The 17014-nt window shown below is 52.0% G+C and overlaps 1 protein-coding gene across 1 annotated transcript in view; it reads right to left on the bottom strand.

Annotated features, from left to right (window-relative positions):
* ACOT7 (acyl-CoA thioesterase 7) overlaps positions 1-17014 on the bottom strand; it is a 72394-nt gene that overhangs the window by 44902 nt on the left and 10478 nt on the right. The window contains exons 2-3 of the mRNA XM_087820793.1: positions 6048-6165; positions 2133-2289 (exon numbers count right to left, since the gene is read on the bottom strand). Coding sequence (XP_087676919.1) covers positions 2133-2289; positions 6048-6165 — 275 coding nt within the window. The remainder of the gene's footprint in view (positions 1-2132; positions 2290-6047; positions 6166-17014) is intronic.

Raw genomic sequence — 17014 nt, 5'->3', positions numbered from 1 at the left:
TAGAGAAATAGATGCACAGGGGGCGGGTGAGAGACAGAGACCCAGAGATGAGAGTAAAAAAGGGGGTGTCAGCTCTTTAACAGTGGCCCTGGGGAAAGATAACCAAGATGTTGAGAAAAGCCCCAGCCCTTGGGACTCCAGCCCACCTCCAAAACCTGGGAAGTGCCGCCCTTTCCTTGCCCTGTCTGAGCCCGGTTTCTCCTCTGCACAATGGGATAACAATGCCTGCACCTCCCCACCAGTTCCCTCTTTTGTGGGGCAGTCCAGGTCCTTCCAGCCATCTGCAGGGAAGGAGCAAGGCCAAGGGCACCGTGGCCAGGATGCTCAGGGAGGTGGAGGGCATCCTTACAGGCAGGCCAGGGCACAGGGCTGTCTTCTCGCCCACTCTGCCCTCACACCAACACAGGCTCTGGGCCAGAGTCTCCCACCGCTCTGTCCACTCCTGCCCCCAGCAGGCGGGATCCTTTAGAAAATGAGTATGTCAGGAGTGGGACCTCAGCAAGGGGGCCTCTCCAACTGTTCCCACCTGTCTGGTGCCTTCTGGAACGTTCTCTTCAAAGATGCAGCTCCCAGCTGGCAATGCAATGACAGAACTGCACATTCCCTGAAGTTAAGGCTCAGAGTGGCCTACATGGGCCACCTGCCCCCTCCTCCCACCAAGAGGTGACCACCTCCAACCCTGGGTGCCTAGTGAGGCGCACCCTCTTCCTCCCATTTCCCCAGGGCCTGATAGAGACTTGGGACAAAGGAAAGGAGGTGAGGTCGCCCTGAGAGCCCAGGAAGGCCTCTCCGGCCTCTCGCTCTCCTCTCATTCGCACTCTGCTCACAGGGTTCCTCTGGGGCTGCAGCATCTCCTCCCATGCCAGAAAGGGGGCTTCAATGACAGGAATCTGTAAAGCAGGCCCCACCCCCTTTTGTGAAGCTACTGACTCCCTGACACTGGAAAATCACGGTGACAAAACAATACTGCTGAAATTGCTACCGACAGTAAGCATCAGGGTCCAAAGAGGCAGGGAGCGCAGCCACTTTTCTTTTCCCTCAGGAGGGGCAGCCAGCCCCCAGCACAGCCCAGGGGCAAACCGCAGGGGGAGGGGGCATGACAGAGAACCCAAGGCCACCATGTGGGAAAACAGTGCCTGGCATCCCTTTCTGTGCCACAGCCAGAGACCCGCATCAGAAGGTCCCTTTGATGTCATAGCCACCTGCCCCGTTCAGGGCTTAGGCCACTGATGCAAGGCACAGGCACGCTGACCGCTCCCCTTGCCCAGGCCCTTGCTCAGCTAGTGTTCCCTGTGTTCACTGTAGCCGGGCCTGCTGAGCTCACTGGATGTTCCAGGTGGGTAAGTGTGCTCCTGGCCCATCGGAGAGAAGCCTGAGCCCCTCGCGGAGCTCTGGGCATAGCTCTCGGCAGGCAGCCTCAGCCAGGGAAGGGCGCCGGAGGAGGGTGCGAGGCCCAGGCAGCTCCTTCCTCCAGAACCTGGGCGGACTCTCCTGTGCCTGGGGTGGGTGGCCTGGGATGACATGGGGGGTGAGCAGCCAGGGGAAAGAAGGGCCTATGTTCCTTAGCAGCAGCCGGGTTATAAAAAGCAGCCGGTGCCAGTGCGAACCAAAGCCACACTCCCCTGCGGAGCCCAGTGGGAAGATGGAAAGGGGTTTCCATGGTTACCATGCCGAGGAGAACAGTATTCAGATCACACCAAAGTCAAAGGTTCACCCAGTGAGCTTCAGCCTCAACCTGGTTTGGGGGCAGGGAAGCAGGGAAGGGCAAGAGGTGCAGGGGAGACACAGCAGAGGGACCAGAGGACACTGTGCCCTCCCAACCAGTCCCACCCCTCTGCCTAGATGAGCTGCTGGAAGGCAGGGCAGGCAGTTCTCGCACACTCAGGAGGAGGGCCCGAAGGCCAGGGCTCTGGGCACAGGATCTTGGGCTCACTGCTTAAGCAGTCTGTGTTGTTTCCGCCTGCAGGGTTCCTGCTCACACGTGGAGGCAGGAATTAAAGGAGGTCATTTGTGGACAGTGTGAGGAGCAGCCCCTCCAGCAGTCAGCCCTCGATCGATGTGAGAGGTGGCTCCTGCCTTATCATTGCTGTCACTGTTGCTCCCAACCAAGCTGGTGAGAGCGCACAAGTTACCTGTGAGGATGTTCTCAGACATCACGTTGACCTGGACTTCCACCGAGTGCTTGGAGGTGTAGGTGATCTCTGCGCTGACGTGCGCCACCTCACCGATGCACATGGGCGACAGGAAGTCGGTGCGCTCAACCCGAGCCAGGGCAGCCACACAGTGCTCCTGCAAAGACCAGACACGGGTCAGCCCAGCCGGTGAGCCCCCCCTGGAGATGCTCCTCCAAACCCGCCTTGATTTTTTTCACACGTTCTAAATTCGACAGCACAGGAGGTGTAGAGACGCCCCATGGGAGCCCCCAGAGACTGCTACCGTGATTCTGAGTGGTGGGATTGCAAGTGGCTTTTTTCTTTTACCTAATTTTTCTACAAAAGACATGCATTGCTTGCATAATGAAAGGTGAAAAAAGGCACACATACTTATATGGAAAATTTGGGAAATACAGAAAAGTAGACAGAGGAGGAAAAACCACTCCTCCCAGCCAAAGATAAGCGCAGTTTCTATTTTGATCTTCCTTTCCAGGCTTTTCCCCTAAGAATAGGGTTTCACTGGCTCATTTGTTCCTTTGCCTTGATCCCTGTTTTGCAGTTTTAGTCCTTAAATAAATGTGTAAAAGCTAAATTTACATTTTCATAGTCAGTTTTTTTTCACTTAACAGGAGGAAAAATAACGAGGAAAAATAACAATAAAAATATGACAAGCTCTTAGCAACCACTGTTCTTTTAAATTTTACTTAGTTTTCAACCAGGCAACCCATTCTCATGACTCAAAATTCAAAAGGAACAAAAGGACCCCAGGTCTGCCTCTGGTCATTTGTCCCCAGCCACCCAGGATGCGCTCGGTAACCGACTGACACAGCCAGGGAGTACACGGTGGCTGCAGGGCCTGTACGACCCACTGGGGAGGAAGCTCATCTGTGTCGGAGCCTGAAGGACTTCCTCACTCTTTCATGACTGTCTTTCCCCACTACCCCATGGCGAAAAAACTTTAATGGTTAAATAGAATGGAATATTCTGTTGTTAGAAATCTGGGTCGACCCCAGTTGCTAATTGTAAGTAATTCTGTGATGGGCATCCTTTTACTTAAAGTGTTTTCAGTACTGGGGACTGTTTCATGAGTGGAAAGGACAAATGCTTTGACATATGTTCTCAGAGTATTTCTCAACAGGTCAGCAGTGCTTAACGTGGCCCAGCACCTCCTGACACCAACACTTATTTTCCATCCGTGCTAACTGAATGACACGAAAGACACCTTGTGTCTGAGCAGAGGGACTGTGCATCTTCATTGCCACACAGGGCACTAAGCACCTCTGTGACTTTCTACGGGAAAGCAATCATCTTTTTTAGCAGACTTGACAGCAGCATGGGTCTGACTGGGTGGAGGGGATGGTGGGGAACAGGAGACGGGCTCACGACTGAGAGCCTGTCAGGCCCTGTGCCTCTATAAGGGTGGAGATACAAGACTTGTAGGCAACTGTCAGTTCGAGCCCTGCCATCAGCTGTCCGCTGCCACCGTGGCACCAACCTATGGCTCTCTCACCTGCAAAAGAACTCACCTGGTACCTGCAAACATGCAAATTCCCAGGCTCACCCCAAGCCCACAGGACACCAGGGGACCTCCATCTTTGCCCTCCTGGATGACTCTCAGGCTCATGGGGTCAGGGGCTCTATGACAATTTCTATTCCTATAAACATCCTAGAGTCAGGTCTCATCAAGGCAGGAGATCAAGGTGACTGCGAATGGGCTAAGCTGTACCTTCCTCAGTCCCCCAATACGCACACATAAACACAGTCACCCACTGACAGGACAGCACTGCAGGGGATACCGCTGTCACCTGAAAGTACATTCACGTGGCTACAGCACCACCCACTGGCAGAAGGCTGGAAAGGCAGCTCAGAGGGACAGGCAGGAAGAAGGGACCTGCCTCCAGGCTGCTTCTCCGAGGATTATCCAAGCACTGCTTACAGGACCAAAACGGAATTACACCTGTCTCTACCGCAGAGTGGTTAAATTATGGTATGGATATTCCCACAACAGATAACATATAAATCAATATCTTTAATGGAAACCGCTAGTTTCTCCCATCTCTAAGCATCTGAGCCTTGGATGGACCTGAGCTTTTTTATAGCTACAAAGGCTCATCCTTCACTCGCAGTATTTATGGAGCCAGGCACTGTGCTCAGAGCTGTCTGTGGGGGAATAAGTCAGAACTCATGCCCCGGGCCTGGGCTCTGGTTGGAGGGGATGGGTGAGAAATAGCAGGGCAATGCCACGTGGTCGTGGGTGCCCTGAAGAGGGTGGTGTGGGATAGGGGGTAGCTTCAGATGAGGGGACCGGTGGCCTCTCTAGGGAGGGCACGCACATTGGAGCTAAGACCTGAATGACAGGAGTCAAGTGGAAGAAGGTATGGGGGCGTGTGCACCCCATGCTGAGGGGAGCTGGGCAGGGACAAGCAAGAGACCCATTAGGCTGATTAGTAACTCAGTTGAGAGGAAGCTGTGAGTAGTGCTCAGAACTGGAAATACCCAGCAGGTGGAGCCAACAGGATTGACCGCCATTGTCCACCGGTGAGAGGAAGGGTGGGGCCTGAGTAATTGGAGGTTGCAGAGGTGATTTACTGAGGAGAGGGAGACTGCGGGATAAGCAGCCTGTGGTGGGCCTGGAGGGTCTTTTGGGCCCATCAAGGTCAAGGAAACGATTAAGCATCCAGGTGGAGCTGGTCCTGGAGACAGCTAAACATAGTGTCAAAGCTACAGACTGGATGAGACCACCAGGGAAGTGTGGATGGGGGTGTTTCCTGCCCCACCCAGAGCCCCAGCAAAGCCCCTCAGAGGCCAGCATCAGCCCCCAGGCGAGCATCCAGCCACCTGGAGCTGCCTAGGGCTCACAACCCCCTCCTGAACCTGGATACAACTGACTATCCTGGGACCACCAGCCCAGAGGTATCATCAAGCCAATGTGTGAAAACTGTCCCTCTGCCCTAGCCAGTTTGGCTCAGTGGTTAGAGTGTCGGCCTGCGGACTGAAGGCTCCCAGGTTCGATTCTGGATTCCAGCCAAGGGGACATAACGTTGACTGCAGGCTCGATCCCTGGCCCCGGTAAGGGCACATGCAGGAGGCAACCAATCGATGTCTCTCTCACATCGATGTTTCTCTCTTTCTCCTTTCCACTCTCTCTGAAAAGCAATGGAAAAAAAGTATCCTCGGGTGAGGATTTAAAAAAACACACAAAAACTGTCCCTCTTATGCTTCCTGCTGGCCCCAAGTTGGCAGCTGTAGTACAAGACAGACACCCCCTGCCCCCAGCACCCAAGGGTGGGGATTCTCTCATGCTTGCCGGACATCAGAGAAAATGTCAGGTCCCATGTGTCTGGGGGCATGGCAGGTGACAGGAATGTTCTAGGCTGCCCTGCAGTCCTAAGACCAGAGAGCCCTGCCCTTGTCCCCAGCGGTGAGTGGAGGCACCCTCATGGGCACCTGTTGGGTTTCACAGGCCATCCAGGGGTCAGTTAGGGCAGAGGAGGGATGGGGCCCAGGGTGGTATGATATCCACAATAAACTGCCACCCATGCAGGCATGGCTCTGTGAGGTCTGGACTCCAGGAATTCTAGAAACCAAAACTCTTCCAGAAAGAAGGAGAAGGTGCTTAAAGGTGGCTGTCAGCAGGCTCTCAGCTTAGTCTCTGTTGGTCCCCACCCCTCCCTCCTTGCTGAGCCCAAAACTACTGTTGCAAGGACTGATTGGGCCAGAGCTTCCCGAAGCCTCCCAAGCCTGGGACTGAGGAGGGGAAGGCTCCTCCACCCAAAACCCTTTCCTGACCCAACAGCGGTGAGGCGGCGTACACAAAAGGACACCAGGCCTCCTGGGGCCCGGAACCTTCCACGTGCTCACCGCCAGGCTGGGTGGCGGGCCCCACACACTTACGCCGTTCTGGCTGTTACAGTGCCGGGTGCTGATGATGACCCCCGCCTCCTCGATCATCTTCAGGATGGTTCCTCCGTGGACGTTGCCAGCCACGTTGGCGTCATCTGGCCGCATGATCCTAAGCAGAGGAGAGAGAAGCAGCAGGATGAGGCCTCTGGGAAGGATGTCACTTGTGAACAGTAACAACCTGGGGAAAGGATGAGGGAAGACAAAGGGCTTGATGGCTCCCAGACAAGGAAAAAGAACTTTCCATGTGTTTGGCCAGGGTAGGGTGCTGATCTGACAGGCCGGTCAAGGGGCTGCAGGGTCCTGTTTACACGGGAGAGAGGAGGGCAGAGACAGGGACCTTTCCCTGGAGCCCAGCCCAGGAAGGGGTGATGATGGGGACCTTTGGGAAAGGCAGTGAGACGTTGGCACAGCTGCCGGGGTTCCCAGCACGCCTGTCCCTCCAAGTTCCCAAGGACCAACAGAGCTGAATGAGCACAAGGGCACAGGCTGTGACCCCGCAGAAGACAAACAAATCCGGGGACCACCCCCTCCACTGGGAGTCCCAGAGGAACGCCTGTTCTGAGAAGTGGAGGTGCATCGCAGCCTGGAGACCTGCGACGGGTGAACCCCGTCGCCAGCTGCCCCTGGCGTGAACTGACCCGCCGCCTCATCTCCCCAGAGGAAAGCCACACCCCTGCCGTGGCAGCCAGCGGTGGGGAGGCTCCATGACATCCCAACAAGCCATCGTGAGGTCCTACCGTGCAGGGGACAGGCAATGAGCATGTGCCATGGTTCCAGCATGCCCAGCATCCACCTTCAGGTCACCCGGCCTGCTCTGGCCCCACTGGCCAGTGTGGCCCCAGGACAGTACCCTCAGCCGCCTTCCGGGTGTAGCACTTCCCCAATCAGTAGCTCAGAGGGAGTCAGACTCTGATATTGGTGCTGGCTCCAGCTCTTACTAGCTGGGTGACCTGGACAAGCTGTCGAAACTCTAATTCCCCCACTTCCTTATCTGTAAAATAGGCACAAGAGAACTGCCAATTTAACCACGGGAAGGCTGAGGGCTGAATCACAGGAGCGACACAGATCACCAGCTCACCCCAACAGTAGTGCCTGGCACATGGCCAAGATATAATGTTCATCAGCGGTAACCTTCCCTCTTTCCTAAGTATTTAGCCAACCTACTTCAAGAAGGGGCCAGATGTGATGTCCTCAGAAAATGAGCACCGGCACCCCAGGTATCTGTCACCCATGCCCAAACATCGTCCTTCATCCTGGGGGAGATCTGGCTACAAAAATCACAGCCCAGTCAAGCCACCTGGCTTCTCGCCCTGTATGACTGTCTCAGAGGCAGCAGTGGCCAGGGGAACCACAGGAGCACAGGAAAGAAGTGTCACTTGGCCTCCCAGGAAAGGACTAGTTAGATTAAGTTACGTCCACAGCCGAGATAGCGCGTGGCCTTGAGCAAGAGGGAGGACCAGAGGAAAAAGAGCAAAGCACAGGGAGATGGGGACCAGGTGACTACACCTAGGGCCAGGGCAGACCATCTCAGGAAGGAGACCTAGGGGACTGGAAGCTTCTGCTGGCCCTTAGAAGGGACTAGCACTAGAGTTCAGGGGAAATGTCACTGAGAAGTCTCCACAGGCCTTTTGAATTTAAAACCATGTCAACCTCTTCAAATAAACCAATGATCTTTAAAATTTCTTCAAGGCACAGTTCAAATGCACCTCCTCAGCAAGGGCTTCCCTGACCTCACATCACAGTCACCATCCAGTGACCACCTTCGGGAGGAGCTCTGGGGTCCAGCCCACCTCTCTGCTGGACAACACCTTCTAGTTCCAGAGGCACAGCCCCAGGGACAGCCCGGGGACCAGGAGGAGCCACCCTGTCCCTACTCTGTGTTCCGTGTGCCTGGGCTCACGGCAGACACCCTGAGGGCCAGCCTGTTCCCCTGTTCTTCAGGGTCGTCCTAAGGTCAAGCCAGTGTAAGCCCCACACTGAGACTTTGTACTGGGTTGAACTGTGTCCCCCGGAACCCATGAATGTGATCTTCTTTGGAAATAGGGTCTGGTATAATCAAGGTCATTAGGGTGGGCTCTATTCCAATATGACTGGTGTCCTTAGAAAGAGAGGGAAATTTGGACACATACAGGAAGAGGCCATATGACAACAGAAGCAGAGACTGGAGTGATGTGTCTGAGACAAGGAACACAGGGACTGCCAGCAGTCACCAGAAGCTGGAAGAGGCAAGGAAGGAGCCTTTGGGGGAACATGGCCCTGCCAACACCTGGAGTTGGGGCTTGTGGTCCCCAGACTGTGAGAGTATACATTTCTGTTGTTTCAAGCCACCCAGTTGGGGGTCATTTGTTATGGTGCCCCCCAAAATTCATATAGACTGTGCTGCCCTGCAGCCCCTGCACCAGGGGGCTTTGCTCCATCCCCGGAAGGCAGCAGCAAGTGGCATGGGCAAGCCCCACAGGCCCTAGCAGCCTTGGTGGCAGCTCCACAGGAGCTGACCCCTGCCTGGCCCTCTCACAGCTCCATTGGCATGGGGCCAGCATCTCTGCTTCTGACTCGCAAATGTCAATGCTAAAATTAAAACACTGCTGGTGAGTTCCATGGTAACTGGGGGCGGGGGTGGGGGGGCCTTGTTTATCTGACAGTGAAAGCTCAAACATCCCTCTGACGTAGGTAGAAGGTGGCAGCAGCAAGCCCAACCAGGTTTCTGTGACAGGTTAAGTCCTCTCAGAGCTTCCACCTGCACCCAAAGCTGGGCAGAACCCCTGGGCCTGCTGCAGCGGTCCTGGCGGGGCTCCGCAGGGCAGCAGCTCTAAGGACACCTCCCAGATGGTGCTAGAAGCTCCATGGTCCTGTCCCTCAGGCTCAAACCACAAAGGCAACCACAGAGGCAACCCTCCCTCCCTGGGGAGCTGTAGGTGGCAGGCGGGATCCCTTCCTGCTCAGCCCAGGGAGCAGTGCTTTGGCGGGAGCACCCAGGAGGCAGGATCTGAGCTGGGCTCTGGAGGTCAAGCAGGAGAAGCTGGGACTGCCACTCCTGCAGGAAGGGAACTGGGGAGCAGCGCTGGTTCACACCGGACAGCCTCGACCTCCAAGTCTGGAAGCCAGGGTCAGACACACATGAACACCCCAACGCTCTATGGGGGACCCTGATGAAAAGCGGCATTGCTTATCCTCTCCAATTTGCTGCTTACGAAGGTTCTGGCAAAGTCCCTTCAACCCCCAGAGGCCCCATCATATGCTCCAGAAGCAGCAAGGGTGCAAGAAGTGGATGGGCCAGGAAAAAGTCCCTAGGGTCCTCCGAGGCCCCAGAGCAGGACAGGAGAAGGAACCAGGAGAAGCTCCACATGCAGCCCACCAAGCAGCACCCACTGCTCCCAAGAACCCAGGGCTCTGGGCTGAGGCAGGAAGCTCAGCAGCGCTCAGCACAACCGCAGAAAACCCCGTTGGCGTGACAAAGGGAAGCGCCTGGGCAGCAAGACCAGAAAGAAAAGCAGCTGCCAGTCTAAAGAGCTGACCAGAAGCCAATTGTCGTAGATACCCCATTATGTAAATAATTACAAGGAGGTAGTAAATCCACAAGCCCTTCCGCTGCCCTGCCATGCCACGAGAGCAAGAAATCCCAGGGGTTGCCTCTGAGGCCTTTGGGAGACCGTGGGAGAGGGCAACGCCCTTGCAGTCTCTCTCTGGGGGTCTCAGCAAAGGTTGGGCCACAGGCCTGCACCCACACTGCAACCTTCCCAGCTTCCTGAAAGGCAGGCGGGCAGAGGGTCACTGGCCGGGGTGCAACTCACTGTGAGATCCCACCAGATTGAGCTCAGCCCCTGCTTCCTGCTCAAGGAAGCTGGCATCTGAGACTGTCCCCAAGGCCACCTCACAGAGTTCTGGGGGCCTGTAGGGACCGGGTGAACCACTGCAAGGGAAGTGGATAAGCAGTGATGCCAACTCCCCAGTTCGGCCAGCCCCAGCTCACTGCCCCTACAACCACACTCGCCTCGCCTTCCTCCACCCTGCTCAGGTGTGCAGGCTGCCAGGAGAGGCCCCAGGTCGCCTCCCAGACCTCCTCTCTCCCAGGGAGGCCCACACTTCTCCCTTCTCCCTCCACCTCCCCCCCCACAGGTGTCAGGAAAAAGGCAGCCTAACAGTGAGGGTGGCTCAGGAGCAGGTGAGAGGAGGCTGGGTGTGTTATGACTATGGCTGTGCCCCAACGCCACCCTAGCAGGGCCACCCTAGCAGCGCCGTTTGCCTGGGAAGCCTGCAGCCAGCAATGAAATGGAAAGTCCCAGCCAGTACACTGGCATGGAACAGCCTCCGCCAACTGGCATGGAACAGCCTCCGCCAGTTATGGCACTGGCATGAATGAATGAATCAGCTTGGGGCCACCTGAGTAGTCCCAAAAAACTGCCATCCTGGTTTGGCTCCTCGGCACCAGGCCCTGGCCTGTGGGGCAAATCTGAGAGGTGTTATCAAGAGATAAATTTAGGATAGAGCGTGGCATGCACTCTGCCACTCTTGCTCAAACAGACTCCAAACCAAAGGTCAGTGTACTTCTGCCTCTTTAAATGGCTACCAGTCCAAATACTTTCTGAATTATAGATAAGCTATTTCTAAAAGTATAGGGCCATTGCCCCAAGTGTTCCCACTTTGATGCAAAAAGAGAAAGGGAATCTCAGACTGAACACCACCACAGCACTGGGTTCCTGGTGCCACCCCAATCTGAACCAGACCTGGTCCTGCCCGCTAGGGTGGGCAGTGGCAGGGCTGCCCTGGGCTCTGCCAGCCAGCATGCTTGGAGCCTAGAAGCCAGGCAGGGGATCGAATTCTAAAGAGGTAAGTGGGTGTTGACCATATCCCAAATGTCTCTACCTGGGGAGAAGTCAGGGCTGAAAACGTTACCAAAGAGCCTTCCCTACCTTTGTGGCCCGGCAGGGGTCCTGTCCCTGGCTAGGGGGGTAGATCTCCCTCAGCCCCTCAGCTGCCCCCCCAGGGTGCTTTATCCTGAGTAGACATGACCCTGGGACTATTCCCAGGGGACAGGGCCTGGGGATACCCTGCTGTGCCCCAGGTGCCAGGCACAGAGCCAAGTGCATGGGTATAAGTCAAGCTGGAGAATGAGCAGACAGAGGCCTCACCCTCACATACTCCCAGTCCCTGGGCCCCTCAAGTCAGCTCGGTGCTCAGGACCTTTGTGTACCTGGTATGCCTGGGGCAGCAGCCTGCCCCTTCCTCCTGCCTCCCCCAAGCCTGGCCCCCTCCCCTCCTCTGAACTAAGAGGCCAAAAGTGCTGCTTCCACAGGCCATGCTGGAACACAGACCATCGCAATGGGCTCTGGTGACCCCCAAGAGGGCCGCATGCTGGGTCTGGTCAAGTCCAGCTATCACCTTCAGGCAGACAAAAGACCCCCAAGGCCTCAGGGTACCCCAAAGGCAAGTGTCTAGACACCTCCGATCTTTCCATCCTGTTGCACCTACCAGGGTCTCCCCCAGACACCCCACCCTGGCCATCCCAGAATTTTCTCACAGCTCCCAATTCAGCGGCTGGTGTTCCTAAGACAGGCCTCAGCAACTCGCCTCCTGATTATCTTTCGGGGCAAGCCTCTCCGAAGCATGAGCATGGTCTCTGCAGTCACCCTGGTCCCTCTCAGAGCTGCAGCAAAGTGGGCCTGAAGAGGAGCCCTGTTCCTGAAGCGGTGCCCTTTGGACTTGGCCCCTCCCTGCAATATGGACACTGTGCCTAAGCAACCTTGGCTTCTCTCTCTCTTGCCAAACTTGGCACCACCCACCCCAGAGAAAGTACAGCCACACCATCACTACAAATGCTGTGTGTGCCCTGACCTTTCAAAATCTCTTAATCACAGAAAACACAACCATTACAACCATTACAGAGACTAGATATTGGATGCTTCCTGACATAGCCATGGACTCCCTATATGCAGCATTCATATCTATATACATCTACTGGTGTCTTGTGTCCAGGACTCATTACCTGGATGAGTGGCTCTGTGGTTTTTGTTCTGTTACAGGCCAAAGTATTGGGCCCAGGACATTCATGGGAATAAAATCTCAGCTAAATGAGAGTTGTTTTATTTCCTCTGTTGGGGAAAGGTAAGGAGGTGTATTGATACAAATTATACATGTTTATGTTATTATTTTTTTAATCCTGACCTGAGAATATTTTTTCCATTGTTTTTCAGAGTGAGTGTAAGGGAGAGAGAGAGAGAAACATTGATGTGAGAGAGACACATCAAGTGGTTGCCTCCCATGCGCGCCCAGACCATGGCCAGGGACAGAGCCTGCAAATGAGGTACATGCCCTCGGCTGGAATCGAACCTGGACCGTTCAGTCCTCGGGCCGATGCTCTAACCACTGAGTAAACCGGCTAGGGCCATAAGTTTATTTTTTTGTTTCATGTGGTCATTAGAAAATCAGATGAAGGAGACACTGTCCCTAACTTTAGAAGGCATTTTGTCTTCATTTGTCCAGAAAGTATATTCTGCTGCTTTGGGGTACAATGCTCTAAATATATCAATTAAATGCAAAAAAAAAAAAAAAAATCACAAGAAATGGGAATTTAAAGAAATCTTGGAAATTAGCTGGCTCAAGTCCCAACTACCTGTGAGGAAATTGGGAATCAGAAGTAAGGAAGCTTGCTCAGCCCACTAGATTGGACCAGATAACAAAGGGCACCCACTACACGTGGAGGTGGGCCCAGGAAGGAAGGCCTGCCAAAGATTAGGTGACTGTATAATGAAAGTAGCAAAACCAGATGGAACTGTTGGTTTGTACCAAGGGTTTGATGTTTGCACTGTTGTATACCAAGCCTCTTATTTTGGAGCTTATAACCCAAACCAAAGGAAGCCCACTTCTTGTTTCCTTTTTCATTGCTCAGGTTGTGACTGTGTTCTGGAATACTCTCTTATTCCTTTGGTACAGCTAGAAGACCTCTGATGCCGCAGAGTGGTGAGGCTGAATGGCAGTAGAAGGGAACTTTAGGCTGCTTTGTGAAGATATACTAATATGAGGGAACCAATGCATTTCTGCATGGTGCCTTCTCCAATACCCTTCGTGGTGCAGGGGTGCGTTAATGTTGGTATTATATGATAAAATTAAAGAATTCCTTAATGTTGCTATTGAGATAGTTCCTCAGGAGATTGAGAAGTGCAAATATTTAATTTGTTAACATACAAATTACATAGCTGCCATTTGTATACATTTTGAGTTTATTATCACTGCCAGTATTTTTTAAAATGGTAATTCTGCAATGAGGCATAAGCTTTTTCAAGGATTTAAATACTAAAAATCAGCCCTGGCCAGGTAGCTCAGTTGGTTAGAGCATAGTGCCAATATGCAGAGCTTGCGGGCTCGATCCCTGGTCAGGGTACATACAAGAATCAACCAATGAATGCAAAAATGGGTGGAGCAACAAATCGATGTTTCTCTCTCCCCCCCTTTCCTCCCTCTCTCTAAAATCAATCAATAAAAAAATTTTAAATACTAAAAATCAGATAAATGAGTTTCCTTTCCATTTAGACTCAAACACAATTTAATGAGAGAGTTTATTTGTAATGAGTATATGTTATTTCTATTAGTTTAAAATCCTTACTTTTGTGATGAAAAATTAAATGTATAGTGTTAAAATATAAGAAATGAAAGTATGTTCTTTTAAAATGCTATTCTTTTAATATAATTGTCTTCCCATCTTTTAAAATCATATGATATGACAAATATTTCTTAAAAGCTTATTGGAAGATGTCATCATTATATCTGTGAACATAAAAGTAAGCTTTCTTCTACATCTCCACTAAGACAGCTCAGGTATTACTAAGTATGGTGTTTATGGTATCATATAGTTTTTAATAAAAAAAGATTCTAGGTCTCATAAAAAAACTGATAATGACTTTAATGACACTGTAAACCTGTAGTTGGAAAAGAAAAAGATATAAAATGGCATATCTGCTAACTTTTATCTTTAAAATAAAATCTTGCTGATGTGAATATATCCTGGAATAAAAAAAATCCCCTTGAAAACAAGTTTGTGCATTCTGTATTGATAACAAAGTTTAAATCCTTTTTTAAAAAAGAAGAAGAAAAAAAAAGACACATGGCAAATAAGCACATGAGACGCCCAGCATCACATGGTCTTGAGCCAAATTCCAGCACACTGACCACACCAAGGGCCGCTGAGGCTGGTGGGAGCCCACGACGGTGCGGCCACTCTGGAAGGCACTCTGGTAATTTCCTACCAAACCAAACATCCTCTTAATTACTTTGACTGTATCCTACATTCCATTAGTTAAATCAAAATAAATGTAAACACTTATTAGGTACATGGAAACAAAGCAACACCAAGTAAAAAAATTTAACATTGATAAAAGTCACATGGTCTCAAGAAAAAAAAAATTCTCGAGTATGGCTGAAATAGGAATATGGGTCACGTCCACTTCACTTGGCTCACGAGTGTCACCACCTCTAAGAGCCTGGTTGTCGTGAGGCACAGGACAAGGTGGGGCCAGCATGTTATGAAAGGAAGCACAGAATATCAATCCAACAAGATCTAGTTTCCTGAGAAACTAGGCATCAAAGGGCCCCAGAAAGCAACTGGGCTGTTAGAGCTGAGTTCCAAAATGACCAAGCTGGAGTGAACACGGCACCAGAACAGCAGAGAAACGCACAATGAAAAAGTGTTCCATTGACTGAAAACAAGGGCCACGCACCCCTGCTCAACCCGATCAGTTACAAGGCTAAAGTTTCCACCTGCTGAGTGGCCAAAGGTAACAGAATACTTAGCTGGCTCAGGAAGAGGCTGGAATGGGAAGCTGGGGACTCTTCAACAGGTGTATCTCCAGCACGCCCCTGCTAGTGGCCGGGCTGTGACAGGACAAGTCTGGACAGAGGTGGAGGGACCAGAAGCCACCCCCATGCATTCCCGGCCCCCCTTCCTTGGGTGACAGCAAAGCACACACATACCAGGTGCCCTTCCAGGCCCCACCAGACAAGTTTTATGGGGTGGTCACTGTAGGTCCTTCTCCCAGACCCAAGGGTGGGATTATGGGCACAAGCCCAGCATTTATGGCATCTGGGCGCTTTCCTCTTGGCACCTAAAGCTCAGAGAAGCACAGCCTCATGCCAGGTTTGAGAGACACATCACACTGAGACTTTTAATACACCCTTACATAAACCCAAGTAAGCAACAGGCCATTTCCAAGGCAGCTGGTGGTTAGAGCAGTCTCCATCTCCCATCCCTCCCTTAAGCAGCACTTGCCCTAGGTCAGGGCTCAAAGTGAGGTGCAGAGGGAGACCTGGGTTCTAGTGCCCACTGTGCTGACCTTGGGCAAGCCACTCCTGCCCTCAGTTTTCGCATCTATAAAACAAAGGTGATTCCTGCGGCCCCCCCGGTGCTGACAGCTAACCAGGTGGGCATGAAGCGTGCAAGGTGCAGAAGGGAGCCAGGGCTGGTCTCCGAAGGAGAGTACAGCCTCCAGGACACAGGGCTTCTCCCCTGACAGCTGTTAGGATGCTCTGCTCCACAATACATCAAGAGAGCAGGAAAACTGGTTTTGCAAAAGCAATTCTTTCTTCCACTACTTCAAATCCCAATCTGAAAGCTATCTCCCCTGCTTGAATTAAAATTCAATTCTCCTAACATTTCTGATGCCCAATCAAATGTGCTTGCAAGACCATGGGGCAAGTTTAGGCATGTGACCACTACATGCAACCTCCAAACTGTTGAGGCTAAACACATCTTAGATGGCTACAACTCCACATTCTGTAGGGCACAGCTATTACTGTTAAAAACATGGGGGCAAATCTTTGTTACTTTGGATTTGACAATGGTTTCTTTGTGTGTGTGTTTGTGTCTTCTTTTTCTTTAATCCAAGGGTATTTTTTCCATTGCTTTTCAGAGAGAGTGGAAGGGGAGGGAGGGAGGGAGGGAGGGGGAGGGGGAGGGGGAGGGGGGGAGAGAAACATCAATGTGAGAGACCCATTGATGGGTTGCTTCCCACAGGTCCCCCGACCGGGGGTGGTGATGGAACCTGCAACCCAGGTATGTGCCCCTGACTGGAAATCAAACCCGCGACCCTCAGGTGCGCTGGCTGATGCTCCAACCGCTGAGCCACGCTGGTCAGGGCTTGATGATAATTTCTTAATATGACAATAAAAGTACAAGCAACCAAAGAAAATACGTAAATTGGACATCAAAATTTACAGACTTTCGTGCTTCAAAGGATAATATCAAAAGTGAAAAGACACCAAAGCCACAACGAAGTTCACCTCAGACCTGAATGGCTGTTATCAAAAGGACAAAAAATAGGTGTTGACGAGGTGTGAAGAAAGGAAACCCCTGTGCACTGTTGGTGGGACTGTAAATTGCTACAGCCACTGTGGAAAACAGTATGGAGGTCCCTCAAAAAATTAAAAATACAGTTGTCGTAATGAGACAGGTTACTAAGCTAGGACAAGTGGAATAGGGAAACTGAAACAGACAGTTAAACGGCCAAGCAGTTTACCGTCACCTAGTAAATCTCAATATCTCTTCCCTAACCAAGGACACTTAAGAGTAAATGGTTTACACTTCTCCTCCCCAGTTCAAAACAGTTTTAAATAGCGTAAATCACCCCACACAGGAAGAGAGATAACAGAAATAAATTAGGTGCCATTTGTGCCAGCCACACTCAAGGGCAGATGAAGTCAGGGAAATAAATCTCATTTTGGCTCATCAGCATAAAGCTTCTATTGAGATTCTTTCCTAAGACCTCTCCTAAAATTCCTGCCTTTAGAAAACAGATAAGAACCCTGAAGACAAAGGGCCACAGTGGGCTCTCTCTGCAGCATGCCCATATCTTTCTTCCATTTCAGGTGTGCACCTTTACTTTTCCCTCCTAAACTCTAAGGGTCCCCACAAGACTTGCAACCAGGGGAGTAATGGACAGTGGCAGCTGGTCCCAGGGTTACCCCCTGAA

This window comes from Miniopterus natalensis, chromosome 9, assembly GCF_054644295.1.
Source record: "Miniopterus natalensis isolate mMinNat1 chromosome 9, mMinNat1.hap1, whole genome shotgun sequence".
Classification (NCBI taxonomy): domain Eukaryota; kingdom Metazoa; phylum Chordata; class Mammalia; order Chiroptera; family Miniopteridae; genus Miniopterus; species Miniopterus natalensis.
This window is presented reverse-complemented; position numbering and strand designations above follow the sequence as displayed.